The sequence below is a fragment of the Varanus komodoensis genome, unplaced genomic scaffold (assembly GCF_004798865.1).
Source record: "Varanus komodoensis strain SLA01 unplaced genomic scaffold, ASM479886v1 scaffold9, whole genome shotgun sequence".
Taxonomy (NCBI): domain Eukaryota; kingdom Metazoa; phylum Chordata; class Lepidosauria; order Squamata; family Varanidae; genus Varanus; species Varanus komodoensis.
This window is the reverse complement of record NW_025336598.1, coordinates 23,557,267-23,579,845: the sequence shown is the minus strand read 5'-3', so window position 1 is coordinate 23,579,845 and position 22,579 is coordinate 23,557,267. Positions and strand designations below refer to the sequence as shown.

Sequence of the window (22,579 nt, the reverse complement as noted above, 5' to 3'; positions counted from 1 at the left end):
CTTCTGGTTCCAAGAAAGATTTCTTAAGAATGTGAACTATTAACAGCACAGGAAGAAGCAAACCTATCAATTTTCTAATAACTTTTTATTACTTTTTGGCAAATTATCAGCTGGGATGTGACAGAACTGGATAGTCTCAATAGGTATAATAGGTACTTATATAATCTTGTGTCTTCCTGAGGCAGGGAGGATCATTTTGGGCAGAGAAAGACTGGCATTTTTAGGTTTGACTCAAGACAGAGATAGAGGTTAGTTCAATTTGGTGCATATTTGTAAAGCATATTTTAATTATTAGTATCAACTTTAGAGGTGCATCATTGTTTTATAAGGAAATTTTGCATGAGTGTCACATCTGGAGAAGATCTAGAGAATTTTTTTTTAAGTTACATTCTTGTGCTTGAAAGTATGCACTTAATGCCCTTCTACTTCATGGAATGTTTTGAAAGGGCAAAACTTCCAAACATAGCAGGAACATGTTTCACATAATTGGGAATGATGGCCTTGAAATGACTTTCTTCATGTGTTTTGTATTTCATAAGAACATACCAAAGTTCTATCAAGTCCAGCATTCTGTTCATACAGTGACAGATCAGATGCCCACAGGAAATTCACAAGCAGCGCATGAGTGCAACAGCATGTTCCTGCCCAAGCGCTCCAGCTAACCATACTCTGCTAACTTGAAGCATTCATACTGGTTGCCATCACTACATATTTGTGGAACTTTATTCAATAGTTTTTCTAGATGGTGTTTGAAGAAATACATTTCCCTCTTTTATCTGCCCACTAGGTACTTCATGGAATGATCCAGTTGTGTGAGAGAGGGAGACAAATGTCTTGTTATCCACTTTCTGCATATCATATATAATTTTGTACATCTCTGTCATGCCTTACCTTACTTGCCTTTTTTTTGTAAGCTAAGCAATGCCAGCTCCTCATAGAGGAGTTGTTCCAACCCCTTGATCATTTTAATTGCCCTTTGCTATACCCTTTTCAGTGCAGCAACATCCTTTTTAGGGGCAGTATCTACAACTGTGCACAGTATTCTGAGTGTAGTTGCTTGATTTGTGTAATGGTAGCATGACCTAAAGGCAGTTTTATTTTCAATCCTTTTCCAAATTATTTCCAGCACAGAATTTTACTTTTTTCATAGCTGCTGAACATTGGGTTGACATTTTAATGGAACTGATCGCCACAACCCAAAAATTGCTTTCCTGGTCAGACACTGCTAGGTCAGATCCCTCAGCTTGAATTTGAGCTTGGGGTTCTGAAGAGGGGCCTCAATGTGTATCATTTTGCACTTGCTTACATTGACCCACTTTAATACCCATTCTCCCAGTACAGAGAGATAATTTGGAGCTCCTCACAATCATTTTTTGTTTGACTACCCTAAATAATTCTGTGTCTTTGACAAAACCAACCAGTTCACTGCTTGTTCCTAATTCCAGATTTTTATAAATAAGTTGGTGTTGGCTGATTGTTCCTTGAAAATAAATCTCGGTAGCCATTTTTGTATTTGTGAAGCAATTTCAACTGCATTTCATTTCATCATATGGATAGAAATCAGTTAAATTAATACCCCAATACCAAATGCATTGGCCATGATCCAAAGAATTACTTTAGGCATGACCAAGGGCTTGCAGGCATTCAGTGAAACTTTTGACTTTTTCTTTCAACAACTGGCCCCATGCTGTGCTGCAGGCTGCTCTTGAAACTGAAATTCCACATTCAAAAGCAGTTTGTCATGCTGCTTGGAAAGATGGGCAGGGTGCTGCTGTTTTGAACAAAACCAATATTAACCCCTCCTTCATGGATCACTGCCTTGTCGTGGCGAAGGGGCTTGCGTAGCTCAATGAAGCTGTGAGCGATGCCGTGCAGGGCCACCCAAGACAAACAGGTCATAGCAGAGAGCTCTGACAAAACGTGATCCACTGGAGAAGGAAATGGCAACCCACTCCAGTATCTTTGCCATGAAAACCCCATGGACAGTACCAAAAAGCAAAAAGATATGATGCCGAAAGATGAGCCCCTCAGGTCGGAAGGTGTCCAATATGCTACTGGGGAAGAGTGGAGGGCTAGTACTAGTAGCGCCAGAAAGAATGAAGTGACTGGGTCAAAGCCGAAAGGACACTCAGTTGCAGATATATCTGGTGGTGAAAGGAGAGTCCGATGCTGTAAAGATCTATACTCCATAGGAACCTGGAATGTAAGATCCATGAATCAAGGCAAGCTGGATGTGGTCAAACAAGAGATGACAAGACTGAACATCGACATCTTAGGAATCAGTGAACTAAAATGGACAGGAATGGGTGAATTTAATTCAGATGACCATCAGGTATACTACTGTGGGCAAGAATCCCTCAGAAGAAATGGAGTAGCCGTCATAGTCAATAAAAGAGTAGGAAAAGCAGTACTGGGATACAATCTCCAAAATGGCAAACCATTCAACATCACAGTAGTCCAAGTCTATGCCCCAACCACTGGTGCTGAAGAGGCTGGTGCTGAAGTTGAGCGATTCTATGAAGGCCTACAACACCTTCTAGAATTAACACCCAAAAATGGTGTCCTTATCATCATGGGGGATTGGAATGCTAAAATAGGAACCCAAAAGATAACTGGAATAACAGGCAAGTTTGGCCTTGGAGTACAAAATGAAGCAAGGCACAGGCTGGCAGAATTTTGTCAAAATACGATGGTCATAGCAAACACTCTTTTCCAACAACCCAAGAGACAACTGTACACATGGACATCACCAGGTGGTCAACACAGAAATCAGATTGACTATGTGCTTGGCAGCCAAAGATGGAGAAGCTCTATACAGTCAGTAAAAACTAGACCAGGAGCTGAGTGTGGCTCAGATCATGAGCTTCTCGTTGCAAAATTTAGGCTTAAATTGAAGAAAGTAGGGAAAAGCACTAGGCCACTCAGGTATGACCTAAATCATATCCCTGATGAATATTCAGTAGAGGTGACAAATAGATTTAAGGAATTAGATCTGATAGACAGAATGCCTGAAGAACTTTGGACGGAGGTTCGCAACATTGTACAAGAGGTAGCAACTAAAACCATCCCAAAGAAAAAGAAATGCAAGAAAGCAAAATGGCTGTCTGAGGAAGCTTTACAAATAGCTGAGGAAAGAAGGGAAGCGAAAGGCAAGGGAGAAAGAGAAAGATACTCCCAATTGAATGCAGAATTCCAGTGAATAGCTAGAAGAGATAAGAATGCCTTCTTCAATGAACAGTGTAAAGAAATAGAAGAAAACAATAGAATATGGAGGACCAGAGATCTCTTCAAGAAAATTGGAGATATGAAGGGAACATTTCATGCAAAGATGGGCATGATAAAGGACCAAAATGGCAGGGAACTGACAGAGGCAGAAGAGATTGGGAAAAGATGGCAAGATTGCACAGAGGAACTATACAAGAAAGAGCTTAACATCCCTGATAACCACAATGGGGTGGTCACCGACCTCGAGCCAGACATCCTGGAATGTGAAGTCAAATGGGCCTTAGGAAGTCTGAGCAACAATAAAGCTAGTGGAGGTGACAGTATTCCAGCTGAGCTACTCAAAATCTTAAAACAAGATGCAGTAAAAGTGCTACACTCAATATGCCAGCAAATTTGGAAAACTCGACAGTGGCCACAGGATTGGAAAATGTCAGTTTACATTCCAATTCCAAAGAAGGGCAATGCCAAAGAATTTTCAGACTACCACACCATTGCACTCATTTCACATGCTAGCAAAGTTATGCTCAAAATCCTACAAGCTAGGCTCCAGCAGTATGTGGACCGAGAACTACCAGAAGTACAGGCAGGATTCCAAAGAGGGAGAGGAACTAGAGATTGCCAACATACGCTGGATCATGGAGAAAGCTAGGGAGTTCCAGAAAAACATCCACTTCTGCTTCATTGACTATGCTAAAGCCTTTGATTGTGTGGATCACAACAAATTGTGGCAAGTTCTTAAAGAGATGGGAGTACCTGACCATCTTATTTGTCTCTTGAGAAACCTATATGCGGGTCAAGAAGCAACAGTGAGAATTGAGTACGGAACCACTGATTGGTTCAAAATTGAGCAAGGAGTTCGGCAAGGCTGTATACGGTCACCCTGCCCATTTCACTTATATGCAGAGCACATAATGAGAAAGGCAGGCCTAGATGAATCACCAGTTGGAATTAAGATTGCTGGGAGAAATATCAACAACCTCAGATATGCAGATATTATCAACAACCTCAGATATTACCATATCAACAGTATGCAAAAAAAAATCATATTTTTAAGAAGACAAAAAGGTAGAGCTTACTGAAACTTACTGTATCTTAAAAAAACCAAGCACCTCTCCACCTTAAGTTGTTACTGTACCAACAAGCAAAGCCAAATACACAGGCTGCAGTCTGGAAGAACGCATCTGTTCAGCCTGCTTGCAAAATATGTCATCCCAGCTACATGCATGCTGCCTCTCTTAAGAATGCAGAACTTGCCCCCTTCATTTCCTTAGGGCACAAGTATGTGTTCTCTCAGCAACTTTGGATATAAGACTGGGAAGCATTTACAGAGGTCATCTTGATGGGAAGGAGGAAAGAGTGTTTAACCTCTCCCACACCTGCCAGTTCTCCTCGTGGTAGAGCCATTTATCCCCACCCCACCCCCACTTATTTTAAGTTTCAGAGTTTTACTAGTGGAAAAAAATAAAACTACAGGTGGGGAAAGTTCAGGAGAAAATTGCCAGGCAGTGTCATAGTTTAACCCCCCGCCCCCTGCAGTTTGCTAAATCTCACCTGCAGGTGCACCTTGGGACTGTGAGGAAACCCTGGCTTTTCTGCAAGGAAACCCTATGGGAGGAAACCCTGGCTTTCCTCATAAATTACAATGTGTTTTGCCCTTCCTATTAAATTCAAATGTTGTATGAACATATCTTTATTTAACCAACATTTTAATAGATTTTACTTATTTCAACTGTATTTGTTTCAATCTGTTTAAATTTTTCTTGTGTTCCTGTTTTCATATATAATTCATATTGGATACTATTCAGAAATCTGATAAAGGGCAGCATAAAAGTGTTCAAAATAAAAAAATTGTGAATGCTACCCATTTTGAACAGGAACTGAGCCCAAAGCAGGGGACTGCCTTTTTGTGAACATTTTTGTCGGCTTTGAAGGTGAGCTGTCCTTCCATTGGTGTTTTTCAGGGATTCCTGCAAGATAGTGTTGAGAGTGTCCAAATGTTTGGTAATCTTTGTTAGACTCACCCTGTGGCAACATAGGAAGCATAACCTTTGCTTGGAAGAGTTGATTTCCCTATAAACAATGTCCACACATTATAATTTTTCTATTTCATCACACTTTGTGTGTGCTCTGGAATAAACAAGACTCATTCAGTGATGGAGGGAAAAACACCATCTTTGTTGCAAAAGCACGGGTGGCAAACAGTTTCAGCCATATGTAAACAGTAGGTTGCTCTTTTAAAATAGTTACTTTTATGAACATCTATTCAGAGAATGTTTCATTCAACTCTAGTTTTGATTACTTGATTTGATGCCCAATTATTTTCACAGAAGAATGGCAGCAAAATATGAAAACTGTATTCTGCCCCCGTCTCTTTATTATGTGGAACGAAGTAGTTCTGAAATATATTTCCGTTTTATCCTCGAGGATAGGTAGTGCAATATTATTTGGAGAAGCAGAAAGCTAAGTAAAAAAAAACTAAAGCATGTTTGGTTGGGGCTAGACTTGAAGACATAAGGAGATGTGGGAACTTTCTCTTCATCTAATAATAAACTTCAAGTCCCTTTTGCAATGTGACTTTTGACACAGCAAGAAACCAAAATGAGAACCAGAGTGAAGCGAAGGTATTGACTGAAATGTGCCTTTAATTAGCCCTTGTAGAGGAGGTTTTTATGGTAAAAATCTTAGGTTGAAAAGTTCACACACAGAAGTTCATCTTGGTTCTTGTATTTGGGATGTAAGGATATTGAAACATATATTTCCACACAATTAACATTAGGGATACCTGTTACATATCTTCAGGTGGAACAAACCACATTCTAGTTTTCGTTTTCATTTCTGTCTCTCCTTTGAGTGGCAAGATATTTTAAGATTTTAAGTATTAGGGAAAATAATTTCACCCTGTTGGCATTTCATTTATCTCCTCTATATGACCTCACAGTCATTTGTGCCAAAAAGAAGAAATATAGCATACAATCCACGTAGCAATAATTGGTAGCTTGTAAGTAGCAATTAAATTATTTTTGAATATATTATAGGTGGCAACTCCGCAGCAAGAACAAAACTGTTTTCTAGGTAACAATTCCCCCTAATTCTGATTCATGCACACAGTAGAACATGGTTCACTAGGAACATAGCATATAATATATGTTCTTAATGCTGGATGTTACAATTAATACCTGATCATATATCTATAAATGTGTGATCATGTATTTTTCCACTGGAGCTATTCCCAGGATATAAATAATTTCAGCCCTGGCTTCTCACATTAAACAGGCATCTGGAAGTGCATTTCTGAACTTCATCCCTCACCCCTGTTCCCATCAAACCATTTTTGAAACAGGCCTGTGAATCTGTTGTCTAAGTGGGAAGACCCAAAAGTCCTCTGAGCAGGAGTCTGCTCTTGGGCATGGCAGAAGTATTTCTTTGGAACCTGGTCTAGATGTATGAATTTCAAGGGGGTAATAGACATGGAAAGTTTGTCAGCAGAGATGTAGGAGAATTCATGCGGCCCAGTATATGTTACATCACTGTCATTTGTATTTCCTCTCCTGTTAATGACTTGGCCTCTGGGCGTTCACTTTGAAGGATTCATGCTTGCTGATCCAATGTGCATTTCTGGGTTCAGGAAATGAAGCAAAATGTAGTAGAAGTCTATAAATAAATGTAGCAAATTCCTTGCACAAAGCTTTGCCTTAAGTCTGGGATATAGTGATAACTATATTCTGTTGTGTTTTTAATTGTGTTTTGATGTATTTGCTTTATTATTGTTTTAATCAAGTTTTATTTCTTAAATGTTTTTAATGCTAAGATTGTAAGCTGCCTTGAGTGCCATTTTCTTGGTAGAAAGGTACAAATTTGTTGGTACAAATTTGTTGAAACTTGGTACAAATTTAATAAATTAATAAATATGGAATATGTTTTAAGGACGCTTTTGTCTGTGCTACACCATCTCTAAGATGATCCATTACCTGCCCCTCTTGCTCCCTGTGACCTTAACATAAACAAGAATCCTCATGCAGGAAGATGTTACAGCAAGAGATATTATTGCACCTAATAGTGCTGTTCTGAATTTCACACAATGCAGTTATCACTGAAGAAGGGTTGGGCAGGGTGAAGCATACAAATGTTTACAAATCCTCCCTACCTTTAATGCATTCACCTATTGGGAATGTTAAAGTTATTGCTGCTTGGGGTTAGTTTTTTCTTGAGAGATTGTCCAAAGTGCATGATCTCAGATATAAATTGCGTGACACTGTGATGTTGACATTGTGCAGCCAGTCAGATGCTGCCATGTGATATATCATTAACAGCAAATAAGTTCCTCATTACTTTTATTCTGGATGGGAATGAGATATTCATCTCTGTTGCCCAGAAAGTTGGCCCATGTTCCTTCCTTGCTAACCTGCCAGCACGGTATAACATGTCATTCATCTCCAACCAGTAGTTACACATGATTGGTTGGAGCAGAATATGGATGGGGTTGGGTTTCCGAACGAACATCCCATTGAAGGCAATGCTGTAGAGGCAGCTGCTTTTCATACATTCTGCCTCAACTGGTCAACTAAATAGAACTGAGTAGGAGTGAAGACGCTTTGACAGAGTTGTCCTGACATTCCTCCCACATCTAGCCCTTTGTCATCAGTACTGAACCCATTTACAAAATAATGCTGCAAAGGATGGAGGTGTGTGTTATAGGTGGAAAGATGTCTCAGGAAAGGCACCTTGTTTCATTGTAGAATTAGTGTGTGAAGCTGCTTTGTGTGCTTGTTAGTGATGCTCACTCTCACAAACAGAAAATCACAAAAACAGGCATTAGGATGCTTATTGAACATGCTGGGTGCATCTTAATGCAAATGGGGATGTGAGTCTGCACCTGGAATTATGTGACCAATTGCCCACAATTGCAGCTGGATCAGCTTCCTTGGCATTTTCCCATTTCCAAGTACTATGGTAATTGAAAGTTGCTTAGATTAAATTAAGAAATACACAGAGTGAGACAGAAATTCCTGTTGGTAAACAAGTATTTTCTCCTTAATCACTTTTATGTAACTGATGTCCTTGTAGCCTGTTTTTATATTCACTAAACATTAATGAGGTTAGGTTTGTGGTTTAATTGCCAAATTAATCATTCATTCTCCTCCTTCCTTCCTTCATAAGCTTTGGGAAATCAAGGGACTGAGAAAAAGATCCCATCAGCCAATTAGTCCTACAGAATGAAGAAGACTAAGCATTACTGTTTGTGCTGGAACATATGCCCTTTGTCTATTATAGAGATTCATCAGTAGACTGATTCTAGTGTCAAGACCTGGCAATGAGGGCTTTTTCTTCTTCTCCTTTTTTTCTTCCCCAGAGGGAATGAAAAGCATTTGAGATGGTGGTTCTTACTAAGCCAGTTTGTTTCCTTGCTTAATACATCCGCCAAGGGTTATCAAGCATTAAAAGGCTCTCCACTCTGTGGAAGAAAATTGCCGCACTTGTCTATGCAGAATCTTTAGAACACACCTCTCAATTTCTTAAAAGATACCTTTTATTTCATATATGAAATATAGAATGTCCTTGTGTCTTTAAGGAATCAGAAGTTGTTTGTTCTAGTTTTTGTCACCAAATTGTGTTTTTGCTGGGTCAAAAGGGGGTGCAGTGAAAGGTGGAGAGATATAAATTTGTTAACCCAGTATGGTGTGTTAACCAGCAGGGTTCTTATAAATGAAGCTGAAGGAAAAAGAATAAGATATCTAGTGTAGTTTAACATCATTTTTGTGTGTTTAAAAGTTAATGATGGCAAGACTGAAATAGTAAGTCTTTCCTATGTTTAACACAGTTTGTCAAGTGAGTTACAGTACAATACTGCCATCTACTGTTACTCTGTTCACTCAGATTGTTTTCACCCACTACATATATTTCACACAAAAACTGAAAGCATGCATATGTAATTAGAAAAGGTTAAAAATTGCTGGCAACAATGCTGACCTCACTATGGCATTCTTAAAATGTCTTGCATTACTTAAATGTACTTCTGTAATACTCAAATGTGTGTATTTAAGTGTTTTTGGATTGTAATTTTCAGAAAATCACTGTTGAAACAATAAGCAGAAGTATCTCAGCCCATACAAAGAATTGTAATTTGGTCTGTTCTCTCCTGTGGTGGTTTTGTGTTTGGAACAGTAAACATGAGTGCTTTTGTACAAAAAACAGTTTAACGGAATGTTGCTGGCTTGTTTCCAGGTCAAATAAAGCTGTCTGCTAAGATCTTCTCTCCCATTTTTTACCAAGACAATAAGACTTAGCCTGTTTAAGGCTTTAGGAGTAGTTTTTTGTGTGAGAGAGTGGGGTTCATTGTGTTTTTGTGCCCTTTATTTGGAATTGGGATGGTTGTATTTCCAGCAACCGTTGGTGGCATTTTTGTTGGCAGGGCACCTTTTCTGCACTGGCAAAACAAATCAAACCCCACTTATCACATGAATCATTGTTAAAGTCAGCAGTAATCCACTGTGTAAAATTTACCCGTAAAAGCTGGGATGAGGGAGTGGGGATCAAACCTGGAACACATTAAATTAGTTCCAGTATGTCCAGGGCAAGGCTCTGCATTGCTTGCTTAAGCAGGCAAAACGGAAACAGGCAGTTTATAACAAGCAGTCTGGTTCAAGAACAGTGGGGTTCATTTGAAAAAGATTTATATCCCTCACTTACATAAACATTACAAATGCAGGCTGCAAGTAGGGAGGCAAGTCTTTATCGAAATCTCTCTTAAGAATTTTTTCAATGTAAATAAAATGGACAGTATGTGCTCTTGTGCACCAGTATTTGCACAATAATCTTTTTCAGTGCTCCTGGCTAATTGATATACTGTACATTTTCTGCATGGGATAACAGACCCCTTATTGCTAATTTTGTTACTGTTGCAGAATTAGATGCAGAGAAGGCAGAGTACAGAGGCAGCACCTTTGTCCTGCAGTAATTACTTCATACATATTTCATTTGTAATCTTTAAAAAGTAAATCACTGTGATCACTCTCTCTCTGTCTCTGTATGTGTGTTTCTTTCTTCTCAATTATTATTAGGAAATATGTGTGTGTGTTTGTGTGTTGATCCTGTGATGATATATTGAAATATCTTGAATAACTTGATTGTCAAATCTCAACTTTGAGATAAGTTGAGAATGTGAGCGCTGAACTTTAAAGAAGTCTTTAGTTCACATGTCATCTCCTTTATGCAACCTGCATAGCAGACAGGGATGCCCCTGTCTTGCAACATCAGCTTTCCATCAGTAATATGGGAATAATATCAGTTAGCTTCCTATCAAGAATACTGAAGCATGATTTATCAAACACCACTGTGCTATCTTAGCACAGAATATTTTGATAGTTATGCTGCATTTTATTCTTTTTTCATTTAACATGTATGTTCTGGATGTTAAACTTCACAGTGATTTGATACGTTGCTCATCAAACAGTTTTGATTTTCAAGATGAGGCTTGAAGGGCTCTTTCTCCTTCTGTAATGAATCTTGCAGCTGTATGACTGGCATCAATTCATCAAGGCTGTCCCTGTAGCTGTTGAGCCTGGTTGTACTATAATAGCTCAAAATGAAGGCATTTCACTGATAAGATCAAATATTGGAAATCTGTGAGTATTGTCAGGAATCAGGCATTAAGTCAGACTGGCATGAACTTTCTAACAGCTTAGAGGAGGCAGAAAACAGACAAGAAGCATTGTCTTCACTGTGTACTTGTGACCTCTACTCTTACTGAATTTTTTTCCTCACTTTTTTTTGTAAGTGTAAAATGTTTACATTAGTGGCAAGGTTTGTTGGTGATAAACAGTGCAGTAGAATGTATAACTTGGAAAATTACTGCATGCTTAGTTGTGCTTTCCTGTTATGCTTTCTCAATGGACATGTATCAATTTCTGGCAAACTCAAATGGGTGCTGACTTGAGACTTTCTTCTGTTGGAAGTAAGAAGGGTGGCAGTCTTGAGTAAATGTTCCCATGGACTGCTGGCTGCATTCCAGATGATTGGAATTGGAAAGGGAAACATATTTCTGTGAGATTGAGGAGGATGGGCTAGCTCAAGATTCTGAGATGCAGGAGGAGGAGATGATTATCTCAAGATGAGGCACTTCTCCGAGCCAGGCAGTTCCTGGGAATGCCCAGTGGGAGGGGTCTCTGCAGAAGAGGAATTCTCAGACACATACCAGCCCCCCCCCATTATAAATCCTGTGGTGAGGCATCAGCAGAGACGGGAGGCCCAATTGAATGGGTACTGTGCAATGAGGAGGCCTGCTTGCCTTCAGAGGGCCCTTCCCAAGGGGATTGGTCCAGGAATGCTCATAAGGAGAGTTTCTGGAGGTAAACACTAGATTGGAATCAAGAAACCACTCTGTGCATGCTCAGAGATGCATTCTGGGTGGTTTATACTTGGAAGTCATAAAGAAAATTACAAGGAAAATGGTCTTTGACTAGTGACTGTTCTAAAGATGAATCTTGCCTCATGACACTTGTAGTCTGACACGTGTGTTTCTGAGAGCTGTTCTAATAAAGCCAAAGTTTATTTTTTACCTTCCAGAGCACCTGACTGTATTATTATTATTATTATTATTACTATTACTATTATTGCATGGACAGTATGTGATAGAACCTGTACACAATGCTTACTTTCTAATAGAGATCACACATATGTGTTAATACATATATAAATATAAGGTAAAGACATTATTGCAGTCCTTTACTGATACAGCATTTGCACATGGTATTTGCTAGCACCATGTCTGTCCCTCAACTTCCTCTTGGGCCAAGGTTTCTTAATCAGATGTAAATATTTTTATGTCCATGCTGTTTGTTTGTTTGTTTGTTTGTTTGTTTGTTTTCTTTATTAGCTAAACTTATATCCTGCCTTTCCATGTGTAATTATCAGGACAGCTAGCAATAAAATGCATAGCATAAAATGAAAAAGAAATGGTATAAAAATGCAACAAGAGGGGAGATTCCCAATAAAATGTTTGTCTTTGAGGAAACAATTCTATGGATCCATGATGCAGTTTTACTAGAGATGTAAAGACTTGGAAGAAAAATGTAAAAATTAGGAGGGAGGGTGTTTATTATTTTTCCAATTTTCCAAAAATTGGGGAGAGGGGGTTAAAATATCTTCCTCCCCCTTCCTGACACACAATTTGTTGCTGCCCTTCACATCTTTAAGCAATACTAAATGCTTAGTCAGACTATAGGGGGCAAGTGGTAAACCAGAGAGTGTCTGAATAAAACTTAATAGCAGAAGTTAGTGTTTTTCAGCAAGGCTAAAACCCCCTTTTAGACCCAAGGTGGTTGCAGGAACCTCATTTGGCTAAAATCTAGTTTTGCTGATGGTGGTTTGGGCCTGGGTCCTTCTGAGAAGACTGCATGAAGCACAGGGCCTTTGCAATTCAATAACTTTCCAATAATACAGATACTTCTGCCATGTGCCTTTCTCTTGGACTAATTCATGGTCATCCTGTGTCTATTCTTCAAGCAACTGTAATAAAGATTTGCAGGTTGAGAACCATTAACAACTTCCTGACTGAGGTCTACACTGGTTTTGCAGAGGAGGGGACTAAAATGCTGCCCTTTTGCAACTATTGGGTATTTTTAAAAAATAATGTTATAAAATACACACTTGTTTTATATCTTTTTGAAGGTGCTGTAAAAATATTTCAACATTTTATTCCTGTTGGCCCACAGCCAATCAATGCATGCTAGCAAAATAACTGTAAATTTATTATTTTTTGTTTGGTTACAAATGTAATAATATGTTACCCAATAGCCTAACTTGAGAAATTAGGTGAATTCTATGTGTGTGAAGATCTGGCATCTGGCAATTATAGATATTTAATTTGTTATTAGTGTAGGGTCATTTGTGTTTAAGCCTTCCATTTACGGTGCAATAAAATCAACAACAGAATCTGACAGGTTCCACTGAGAAGAAACCAGAGCAATCAAGAGGCTGAAAGTTTAATGAAGGCAGGAAATTGCCACTCAGAAGGGGAGGGATTCTTAGGAGGATGGAAAGGGGCTGCAATGAATTTTTTGTGTAACACTGTTTTCTGCAAAAAATAACCAGAGGAATAAGTATTAAACCTAATGTGATTATGTTCTTGCTGAGTCTACTTAACTGATGGATGCTTTGACACCATTTTAAGATGGATGAATTGATTGATAGACAGACTTTCCCCTTTGGAATATATCAAGTTTAGTTTGGAAGTGAGTTTGGAGTTGTGTGCTTGTTTAGTTTATAACTGAACAAGGACTAGGAAATAAACCTGATTATATCCACATTTGCCTATTAAATTTACATAATCACCTATACTCTAAATGTAAGAGGTGTGCAACTGCAAGTTGTCCTTTCCATGTTACCCTCTGCCAATATGTTCTCATTTGATTTTATACTGAAGTTTTTTGTTTAGGGGACATAGACATATTAATTAATAGCTTGATTTCTGCCTTTGTAATTATGTGGCATTTCCATTCATGATATGCTAGGAGACTGCTTGAAATATTTTCAAACCAAAATTGGTTGAAGAGTCCTTGTATTGTTAGGCTGGGTTGCTCCCTAGGTGCTGAGGAAAGCATCTTCTATGTTATAACTTAAACATGGCTTAAGTTATATGAAGTTATCATAGTGCAACCATGTTTTCTTAGAAGAATTTTTATATGATTTGTGAAAGGTGTGAGGACATCTTGTAGTTCAACCAGAACTCCTCAATTTGTTTCAGGGCAGGGGAAGGATGCACTTTGGATTTTGTTTTGCTGTTGTACCAGGTGGTTACTAGTGACTTGTTAAGGAAGGTGCCAAACTAGTTCAAAGTTGTGGCTAGAGCAACCTTAGCAATAAGATCAGAAAAGTTATTTGCTTGCAAAAAATGTTAGTAATTGTTAGGACTCATGGTGGAGAGATGGAGAGCTCCATTTCTGTGCCTTCTTGTTGCCACCTGTTTGGTTTGTCTGTTCCAAGTCTTCTGGAGGGTTAGGAAGGCATATTGTTTCATATTCATATTGTTTCAGACGTAGGCTGGCCAACTCCTCAAGGACAACTTTATTCTTTGTACCATTTTCCAGAAGCTTTGTACTACTACATATACCAACTGCTTCATGTTCTTTAATAATGTTAGCGCCACAATTATAGAACATTTATGTTCAGGTATTGCCAAGCATTACAACTCCCCCCCCCCCCCCACGCCAAGAGATGCCAGTATTAAAGTATGGAATCTTTCCCCCTTTCATTCAGCTTTGAAAACTATTTTCTTTTCTATACAAATGAAACCAAGGACACTCTTCTTACCACGTAACCGCTGAAATTTGGTAAGCTCAACAGGACATACAAAATTATTTTGCATGTATTTTAGCATGCACTCTTTCTAATATTATACAGTTCTGTACAAAAGACTTCTTTTCCAATGATTGCAGTATGGCTTTCCCCTGAGTGCTGTAGAATGTGAGTTTAGATTTAAGCGCAATGTTTGCAAAATAATACTGCTTTCTTATTATGGAAACTATGTATTCCTTCTCTTATATCCTCCAGCCTGCCAAACTGTAATCTGTCTAACTGAGCAAATTGACAGCGCTGCTTCTCCTTTGGGGATGCTAGATTATTTGTTAGCTCTGACTGAATGCAAAACAAGTTAGCAATAACAGAAACTGTTCATATGAGTTTAGCATAATGTTAAAATGGCCAAGTGTCATAAATGGAGACAAAGTGCTGGGTGTCGTCTTGGTTGGAGCCTTCCTGAGTAGTGTGACTGCTTTTATGAAGGGTTTGCAGAACTCAGAACTGACCTTCTTTTTATTATTTTTATTGGCCCCCTTGATGATAGACAAACAAGGCTAACCTGAGGCCAACATAACCAGCAGGAAATTTGGGTCACGGGTAGTTACATTTTTTAAACTTGTGTTTTAAGGGCTGTTCAATCAGTGTAATTGATTGATTTGTAACAGCACTGAGAGCTCCTAAATCATTAGAGGTGGCTAGTTAATGACACACTGCTAGAGGGTTTTGTTTGTGGTGAATTTTCTAGCTCTCCGTGGTGTTTTCCTGTGCTCTGAAGGAAATGGCTTGTACCATTTTTTCATTTGAACTACAGCCCAGCTGATTTATTTAGATAAAACACACAAATGCATATACATACATGTGTATGCGTGTGCACGCACACACACTTTGGACATTTATGTTTTGAAAGGAGGAAAAAGCAACAACTAGTACTGCTACCAGGAAGAGACAGGCCTCAAACTGGAGGTAGAAAGCAGAAATGTATTTCAAACTGGAGGTAGAAAGCAGAAATGAATACCCAATTCATTTTGTCCATGGGTATTTCTGAGGGATTTCATGTGCTTATTCTTATAGATCAAAAGCAACTCAGTTAAGAAAAAAGGGCTGTATGATAGGCTGCAGCCTTATACACATGTATTAGGGTGTGTCTCAGTGAACTCACTAGGATTTACTTCTTTCAGTTGAGATCTGTAGGATTGTACCGTAAGATACATGAAAACTCTGATCCATGGTCAAAGTGTATTGTATACTTATACTTTTTATAAAACTATTATTTTCCAGTACTATGACTACCTTCAGTCTCCTAGTTACCAAACCTAAGAAACCTTTGTTTTTGTTCTTTCATCATATCTAATATGATAAAAGAATCCAATTGTATCTATTAATTCATCATATCTATTATGATAAAAGAATCCAATCATATCTATTATGATGGTCTATTATCATGCATATCCAATATGAATAAGGTCAAAAACATTAATATGCCACATGTTAGATTGAGTGTCATATGGTGGTTAGATTGTTTGACTGGGGACTTGCGATAGCAGAGGTTGGACCTGATGGCCTTCTGGCCCCTTCCAACTCTGCTATTCTATGATTCTAGGTTCTAGTCTCCACTCAGCCATGAATTATAGAAACACAGAAAGTCAGAAGGGGCCTCCTGGGCCAACTGGTCTGACCCCCGGCTCCAGCTGGTCCACTCATGTAATACCCGACATCTTTCTTTCAACATCTCACTGATGCCCCTCCCCCACCTCCCATGGAAGCCCATTCCATATCCTAGGGGTCCTAATTATCAGGAAGTACTTCCTGACGTCCAGCCTGAAACCCAGTTCCTTGGGCTTTTCCCCATTGGACTGCATCCTTTCCTCCACCTCAGGGGAGAACAGTCACAACCCTCTACCATGTGACACCTCTTCAATTACCTATATGTCACTATAAGATACCCTCTGAGCCTCTTTTCTCCAGACTGAAAAGTTGAGAGCCAGTCAGTCACCCTCTCCCAACTCACAAGGTGGTTGTGGTGAGGCTACAATGGAGTGAAGTATTATGTACTTGACCCTGGCTTCTTCACAAGGGGAAAAAGTGAGCTAGAGCAGCAGTGTCACAGTAATAGTACAGAATAGGGTTTGTTTAGCGTGCCATTCAGCTCTGGTTTCCTGACTTGTTCCTAAACCAAGCACAAGCTCTGGCATGTGAAGGGATAAACAAGCACTGAGGGGCTGTGTTGGTACTAAGCATTTAAAAATATGTTTAAGTATAGGGTTCTTCTATGCTACACTATGGGATGGGTTAGATGACCCTGCTGATTCCTCAGGTGTGTTTTATGTGGAATAGAAATATGCCATGCTCAATAGCTGTGCCTGGGGCAATTCTCCCTTTTAACCTGCAACCAAGAATATTCAGGTGCAAGGACTAAGCGCTTGCAACAATTTCTTTCTATCATTTCCTTCTTAGGCCATTAAAACATTGCTATTCCCAGTTTCTTAATAATGAATATTTAATATTTATTGTAAATATAAATATTAGCTCTTAAACAAGCAGACTGGAAGCTCAAACCAGCCATATTAATTATGCAAGTATTTCCTTCCTGCAGCAGTTGTTGGATTGATCCAACTTTTGCCACAAAGTTCAGATCCAAGCACAAGTTTTCAGTGAAAAGGAAATTTCCCCTGAAACAACTCCTCAACATTGTGAGGATCATCAGACTTAACTTCCAATGATTTTTTTCTCTAGTGCTATTGCTTTGTAGAGGGAGAAAATCGCATATGCTTTTAAAGAAAATGGTGGTACTCTTAGGGTCTGTTGCCTGTGTCATTTTTAAAAGCATATTTACCACCTTCAAGATTAATTTTTTCCAATCGTGATAAAAAGAGACTTAAAATGGCCACTATTTTGACAAAATAGTATATCTAGCTGACTTTATAACTCAAAGCTTTATATTATACCTAGGAAATATATTATACCCAGGCAAAATTAAGTGTGAGATGTCAAAAAGTTTTAGCCTATGTTATCTTTGCCTCCTGTTCCTGAAATATACAAACAACTGTCTAATGAAATCACTCCACAAAACAGTCAGGGAAAGTGATGATAACAAGAGACTGAAGATGGATATTTATTTATCGGTTTTATATCCTGCTTTTCTACTCGTTGCCGCTCTCCACCATAAAAATTGGCACCCAGGGCAGCTAATAGCAAATCACTGTTTAAAAACAGGAAGACGACAGAGAAGGAGCCAGCTGCCCTTCTTTAGTAGGGAATTCCAGAGCCTGGAAGCAGCCATTGAGACTGTCCATACCAAACATGCCTCTTATTACTGCTGGACCAAAAGAAAGGACCCATAAGTTCTTAAAACCTGGGTAGGCTCATATAGGAGAATGCAGTCGTTCTGCAAGTCTGGTCCCAAGCCCATTTAGTGCCTGGGATTTGAATTTTTACCTCCCCAAATCTTCTGAAAATGTTCAACATCTTGTCCTGGATAGTTTGCAACTTGTTTGGTATGATATTTTATTTTATAATTTGAAAATAAGGGATTTTCCTTTTTCTTCTCTTTTCAGAATATTGGGGAGTCGGCATTACCTAGTGTCCTGAAACAATTGCTGCCTATCATCAAGTCTCATAAGAACAGGACATACAATGATTATACTGTTGAAGACCTCCTTGTATTGCTGGTATATATTTACTCCATAGTTGGAGAAATCAAACCTGGGAAAGAGTTAGATGAAGCTGAAGGAGAAGTGAAGGAAGCCCTTGTCCAAACTATTTGTGATGAACCTGAGCTGCCTATCTTACTGCAGAAAATCACAGGTAAGGATTTGCATTATTCTGTTAAGATATTATTCTTGTCAAAGAATTCATCATTCAGGATTTCAGTCCTTCTAGTTACTGAATGCAAGCACATGCAATGAAAAGGAAGAAATCCATTTATGACAAGTTATGTGCTATACAGATCTGCTGGACTGTATAGGACTTTGTTCTGATAGATATGCACCAAATTGCACAGTAAGACTCAGTGCAATCCTGTCCATGTCTGCTCTAAAGTAAGTCCCCATCGAGTTCATGGGGACTTGCTCCTTGTTTAGGATTGCAGCCCCAGTAGTTTGTAGTTCTACTTTGGTTTCTAAGATGAGTGGGGTACTGATCTGATGAACAAACGGTGTGCAGTGTTCTTTTCTGTGACAGGCAATAGGAGAGAGGGATGTGGAACAGACATTCCCTGGTTAACTAGTGCTGAAGATGTAGTTATTTTTTTGGCAACGCATTCATTGATTGGACAATGGCTTCTCCCACCCCACTCTTTCTATTAATTCTTCAGAATGACTGAAAACAGGCAAAAGTGATTATGTGTTTGTAATGAGGGTAACTAGCAGTAGCCTCACTCCGAACTGGCTCTGTGATGAAGTCTAGAAACCAGATCTGGTTAGCTACATGTCACTGGGACAACTCCACATCTGTTAAGCAGATCCCTGTTGGCTGAGATAATTTTGCCAGGATCAAAATAATGCAATACAAAAAATTAATCATGCCAAAGCAGCTTCTTCCCAGACAGTGAACAGCAGTTGAACAGTCATTACATTGGTGAGAGGAGGCAGAAATTTGGCCCACTGAATGTGCCATTACAGACAATGCTAACTGTGTAGCACTAGACATAACTACAGTTTTGTAGAAATAAAAGACAGAAAATATTTCAGAACTGGAAAAATAATATTTTTGCAGCATCACAATGATATTATTTCAGTATTCTGACTATCCACATTTCTTGGAGCAAGTCTGGACAAAGCAGATAGGTTATGAACTTGAACTTTTGTTTGTCAGTTCTTTTGTGCAGAGTAATCATCTCTGTTTGGAATGAAACACTTTGTTTCCAGATTACACAATTTCCAAAGGCTTATTTAGGTCAGTTTCAGAAATGTCACTGTTTTAGAACAGTAATCTTCAAACTTGAGATACCTGAGGAACCCTTTTCAATATGATAAACCAGTGCAGAACCCATTAATAAGTTTCATGTAATACATTTTATTTTAACAAAATGATACAATTAATGTTGCAATCATGCATTTCATACTGTACAACTGGAAAGTATTTATAAATGCATTAAAGAACCCACTTATTACTTAGTAACTAAATAATACTAAATTTACTGAATACATACTACATTTTAGTACAACATCACTAACTAATAACTAACTAACATCACTAATAAGAAAAATGATCCTTCATTTCAATGTCTTGGATGTGCTTGTTTTTTGCCACAAAGAAAATCAAAATTTAGTATTATTGATGACAGTTGTGATCACATTTCTGGTTCTGCATCTATTTATTCCTTATTAAGCCTGTGAGATTGTTAGTCCTGTCAGTCTGAATCCACTTGAATGAAACTATTTTGGCTTTAAAAAGAGTTAATTTGCCTTTAGAGGTATGTGTGTAAAGGCTCTGGGTTAAAATGAAGACCTTACCTTGTGACAGACTTCTCTCTTTTAAATGAAACAAAGGAATGAAGATTTCACTCCAATCATAGGAGCAAAACCCCTGAATGATGCTCCTGGGTTTCTGGGCAGCACAGTTTGAATGCCACAGGCTTAACATGATACTGGTGGGCACATCACATAACTGTGTGCCCTCCCCATAAGGAAATACTGTGTGTAGAACTGTGTCTTAAAGGATGCATAGATAGATGTGGATTATGTTCATAAACTCAGGTTTTGGGATTTACAGACATTCTTGCATGAACAGAAGGCAGTTCTGTCTCCCAAGTTTCTCCAACTGCTATTCCTGGACTAGTCCCTGCACATCCCATATTATTCTGGATGGTCCTTTCTGGAGTGCTACAGTAGGAGGAAAAAGACAAATTTTTTAAAAAGCTCTGTTCTTCAAGCAGATGACCATGTGTTGTGGTTGGATCCAACCCAAGTATTTTGTGTGGATTACTTTATATCAGATATACACCAGAGCATACACTGAAAATTATTACTAAACCTGATTAATCTTACAGCTTGTTTGTTAAAAAGTGGCTACATATATCCATTAAAACAATATTTTATCATTGATGAATTTTATGTTGACTTTGGAAAGTCAACATTAATTAAAAAGGCATGTTAGAAATTTGAAAATTTCAGGATCTGTCCTCTTTGACACTGAAAATAGAAACATCTCTAAAATGTACATTGAATATTTTAATGAAATAATATATTAACTACTTAAAAGGGGAGCAACATGAATACTTCATCACTGGATTTTGTAGTTCTTGAGATTACTTGTGTAAAGAAATTGAGTAATAACCTATAGATGCAATTAACATGCATCTCACTTGATTTAAAGACTTGGTTCTCATGATATGGCAATCCATTATGTGTTACTAACCATGGTGGGTTGCCAAGTCATTAGAACCCAGACTATTTCCTCCAGGGTGGCTTACTTTTGGAGCAACAAGCAACTCTGACAACTCATAGCTTGTTGTAAGGGTTGCTGATGCCACAATGGGTTGGTGTGTCAACTAAACCCAGAAGATTTCTTCCATCAGAGTTTGCAGGAAGTGACAAGCAAGCTGCTTGGCAAGAGCGGCAAAAAACAAACAAAAAAACACCCGTTGTCACTTTGGAGAGCTTGCCAAAGCCTCTACTGTAATAGATACTCAAGCTGCATTTGGGATTAGCATTTTGGTTCCTTGACCAAATGTGCAAAGTTTTATCTGATTTTTTTAAAATCAGCCCTTTGCAGATGTGTGTGTACACGCCTATAGCTGCCCAAAATTTGGAATCTTGCCTGACAAATATTCTGCTAAATGTCTGCTGTCAAAGCACAAACATCTGTGAACATTGACCAAGGAGGCTATATTTAGGTTATTTTGCGCATATTTGACAGCTGTTAAGTGCTAAGCCATCAGTTGAAAAGCAAAGCAGCAAAGGACTTTTTCCACAAAAGGAAGTAGCAGGTATGACTCTTCCTTTTGGGTGTTTTCCTCTAGTTTTTTAGTACTCCCCGTGCTTTCTTAGTCCCCTTCAGCTTTTCTAACTATTGCAAGCCTCTGCATATTCTGGAAGGGGGATATCTACATCCCACTTTATTTTCTTGAACATTTTGTTTTGACAGCTGTCAAAAGAAAAGGTCTTTTTTAAAAACCTCTCTAGTAAATTTGCGCATTTTGTTTCTAGGCAGGGAAATATGCATAACCAAGAAATCTTCATGTATTGCTCTGTTCAGAAAATGTTGTATAATGGTGAGTTTTGTAGTTCAAAGCATCTGTGGGGCACAGGGCACGGAGAAGCTGATTGATTCTTTCTTCTGAGGTCATAATTCTTCCATATGATTGTGGAATACTCTTGGAGATACATCAAGTCCATTCTACCTCCACCCTCAGTTTATCAAAATTATTTGACATGGGTTCTGTGATCAACCTGGAGCTGTAGGAATTCACACTGTGCCAGCAGAAGACTGCTTGCACTCCTTATATGGCTGGGTCCTGGAAGCAAATATTGCATTTAGGCTGAGAGTAAGCCTTAGAGTGTTATGATTGGCACAGCAGAAACTGACATACGGCCTGAATGACATGCATGAGCACAGAGTGTGGTTTATTTCCTTTTGAAGTCCCCCTGGCATTGAACTGGTCCACACTGGAAAGAAAGCAGTTCAAAAGCCCAGGGGCTGCTAAGAGAGATTGTGTAGCTCAATTTGTTGTCACTTGCTTCCAGACTTTGGAATTCAGATTTCAAGCATGAGTGACAGCCTTAGTGGTTATCTAATTAAGCATTTGCCCAGGACACTACGTTGAATGGGGTGCTGAGCTGACCTTGGTGATCTTGTGTTTGATGCAGTGGCTCAGTGTTGTCTTCAGGGCAGAGGGAATCAATTGGTGGATTTAACCTTTTTCAAAGTTATACAGGCTGCTTTGGTACTAAGTATAAAAATGAAGTCTCATCCACTAGCTTTAAACTGTACTCCTTCTTTAGTTAACAGTTTAATATCATTTGTTCTAGGTAAAAATCAGTAGCTCATGGCTTTACCTTAAGATGACATTGCCAAGAGCTATACAAATACAGTGATGCCTTGTACTGTGAACTTAATT

General features: G+C 38.7%; 1 protein-coding gene across 1 annotated transcript in view; it reads left to right on the top strand.

Moving 5' to 3' along the window:
- The window catches only part of SCFD2 (sec1 family domain containing 2), a 179,999-nt gene that overhangs the window by 53,826 nt on the left and 103,594 nt on the right, over positions 1-22,579 (top strand). Inside the window, exon 5 of the mRNA XM_044417834.1 lies at positions 18,075-18,324. Within this exon, the coding sequence (XP_044273769.1) occupies positions 18,075-18,324 (250 nt within the window). The remainder of the gene's footprint in view (positions 1-18,074; positions 18,325-22,579) is intronic.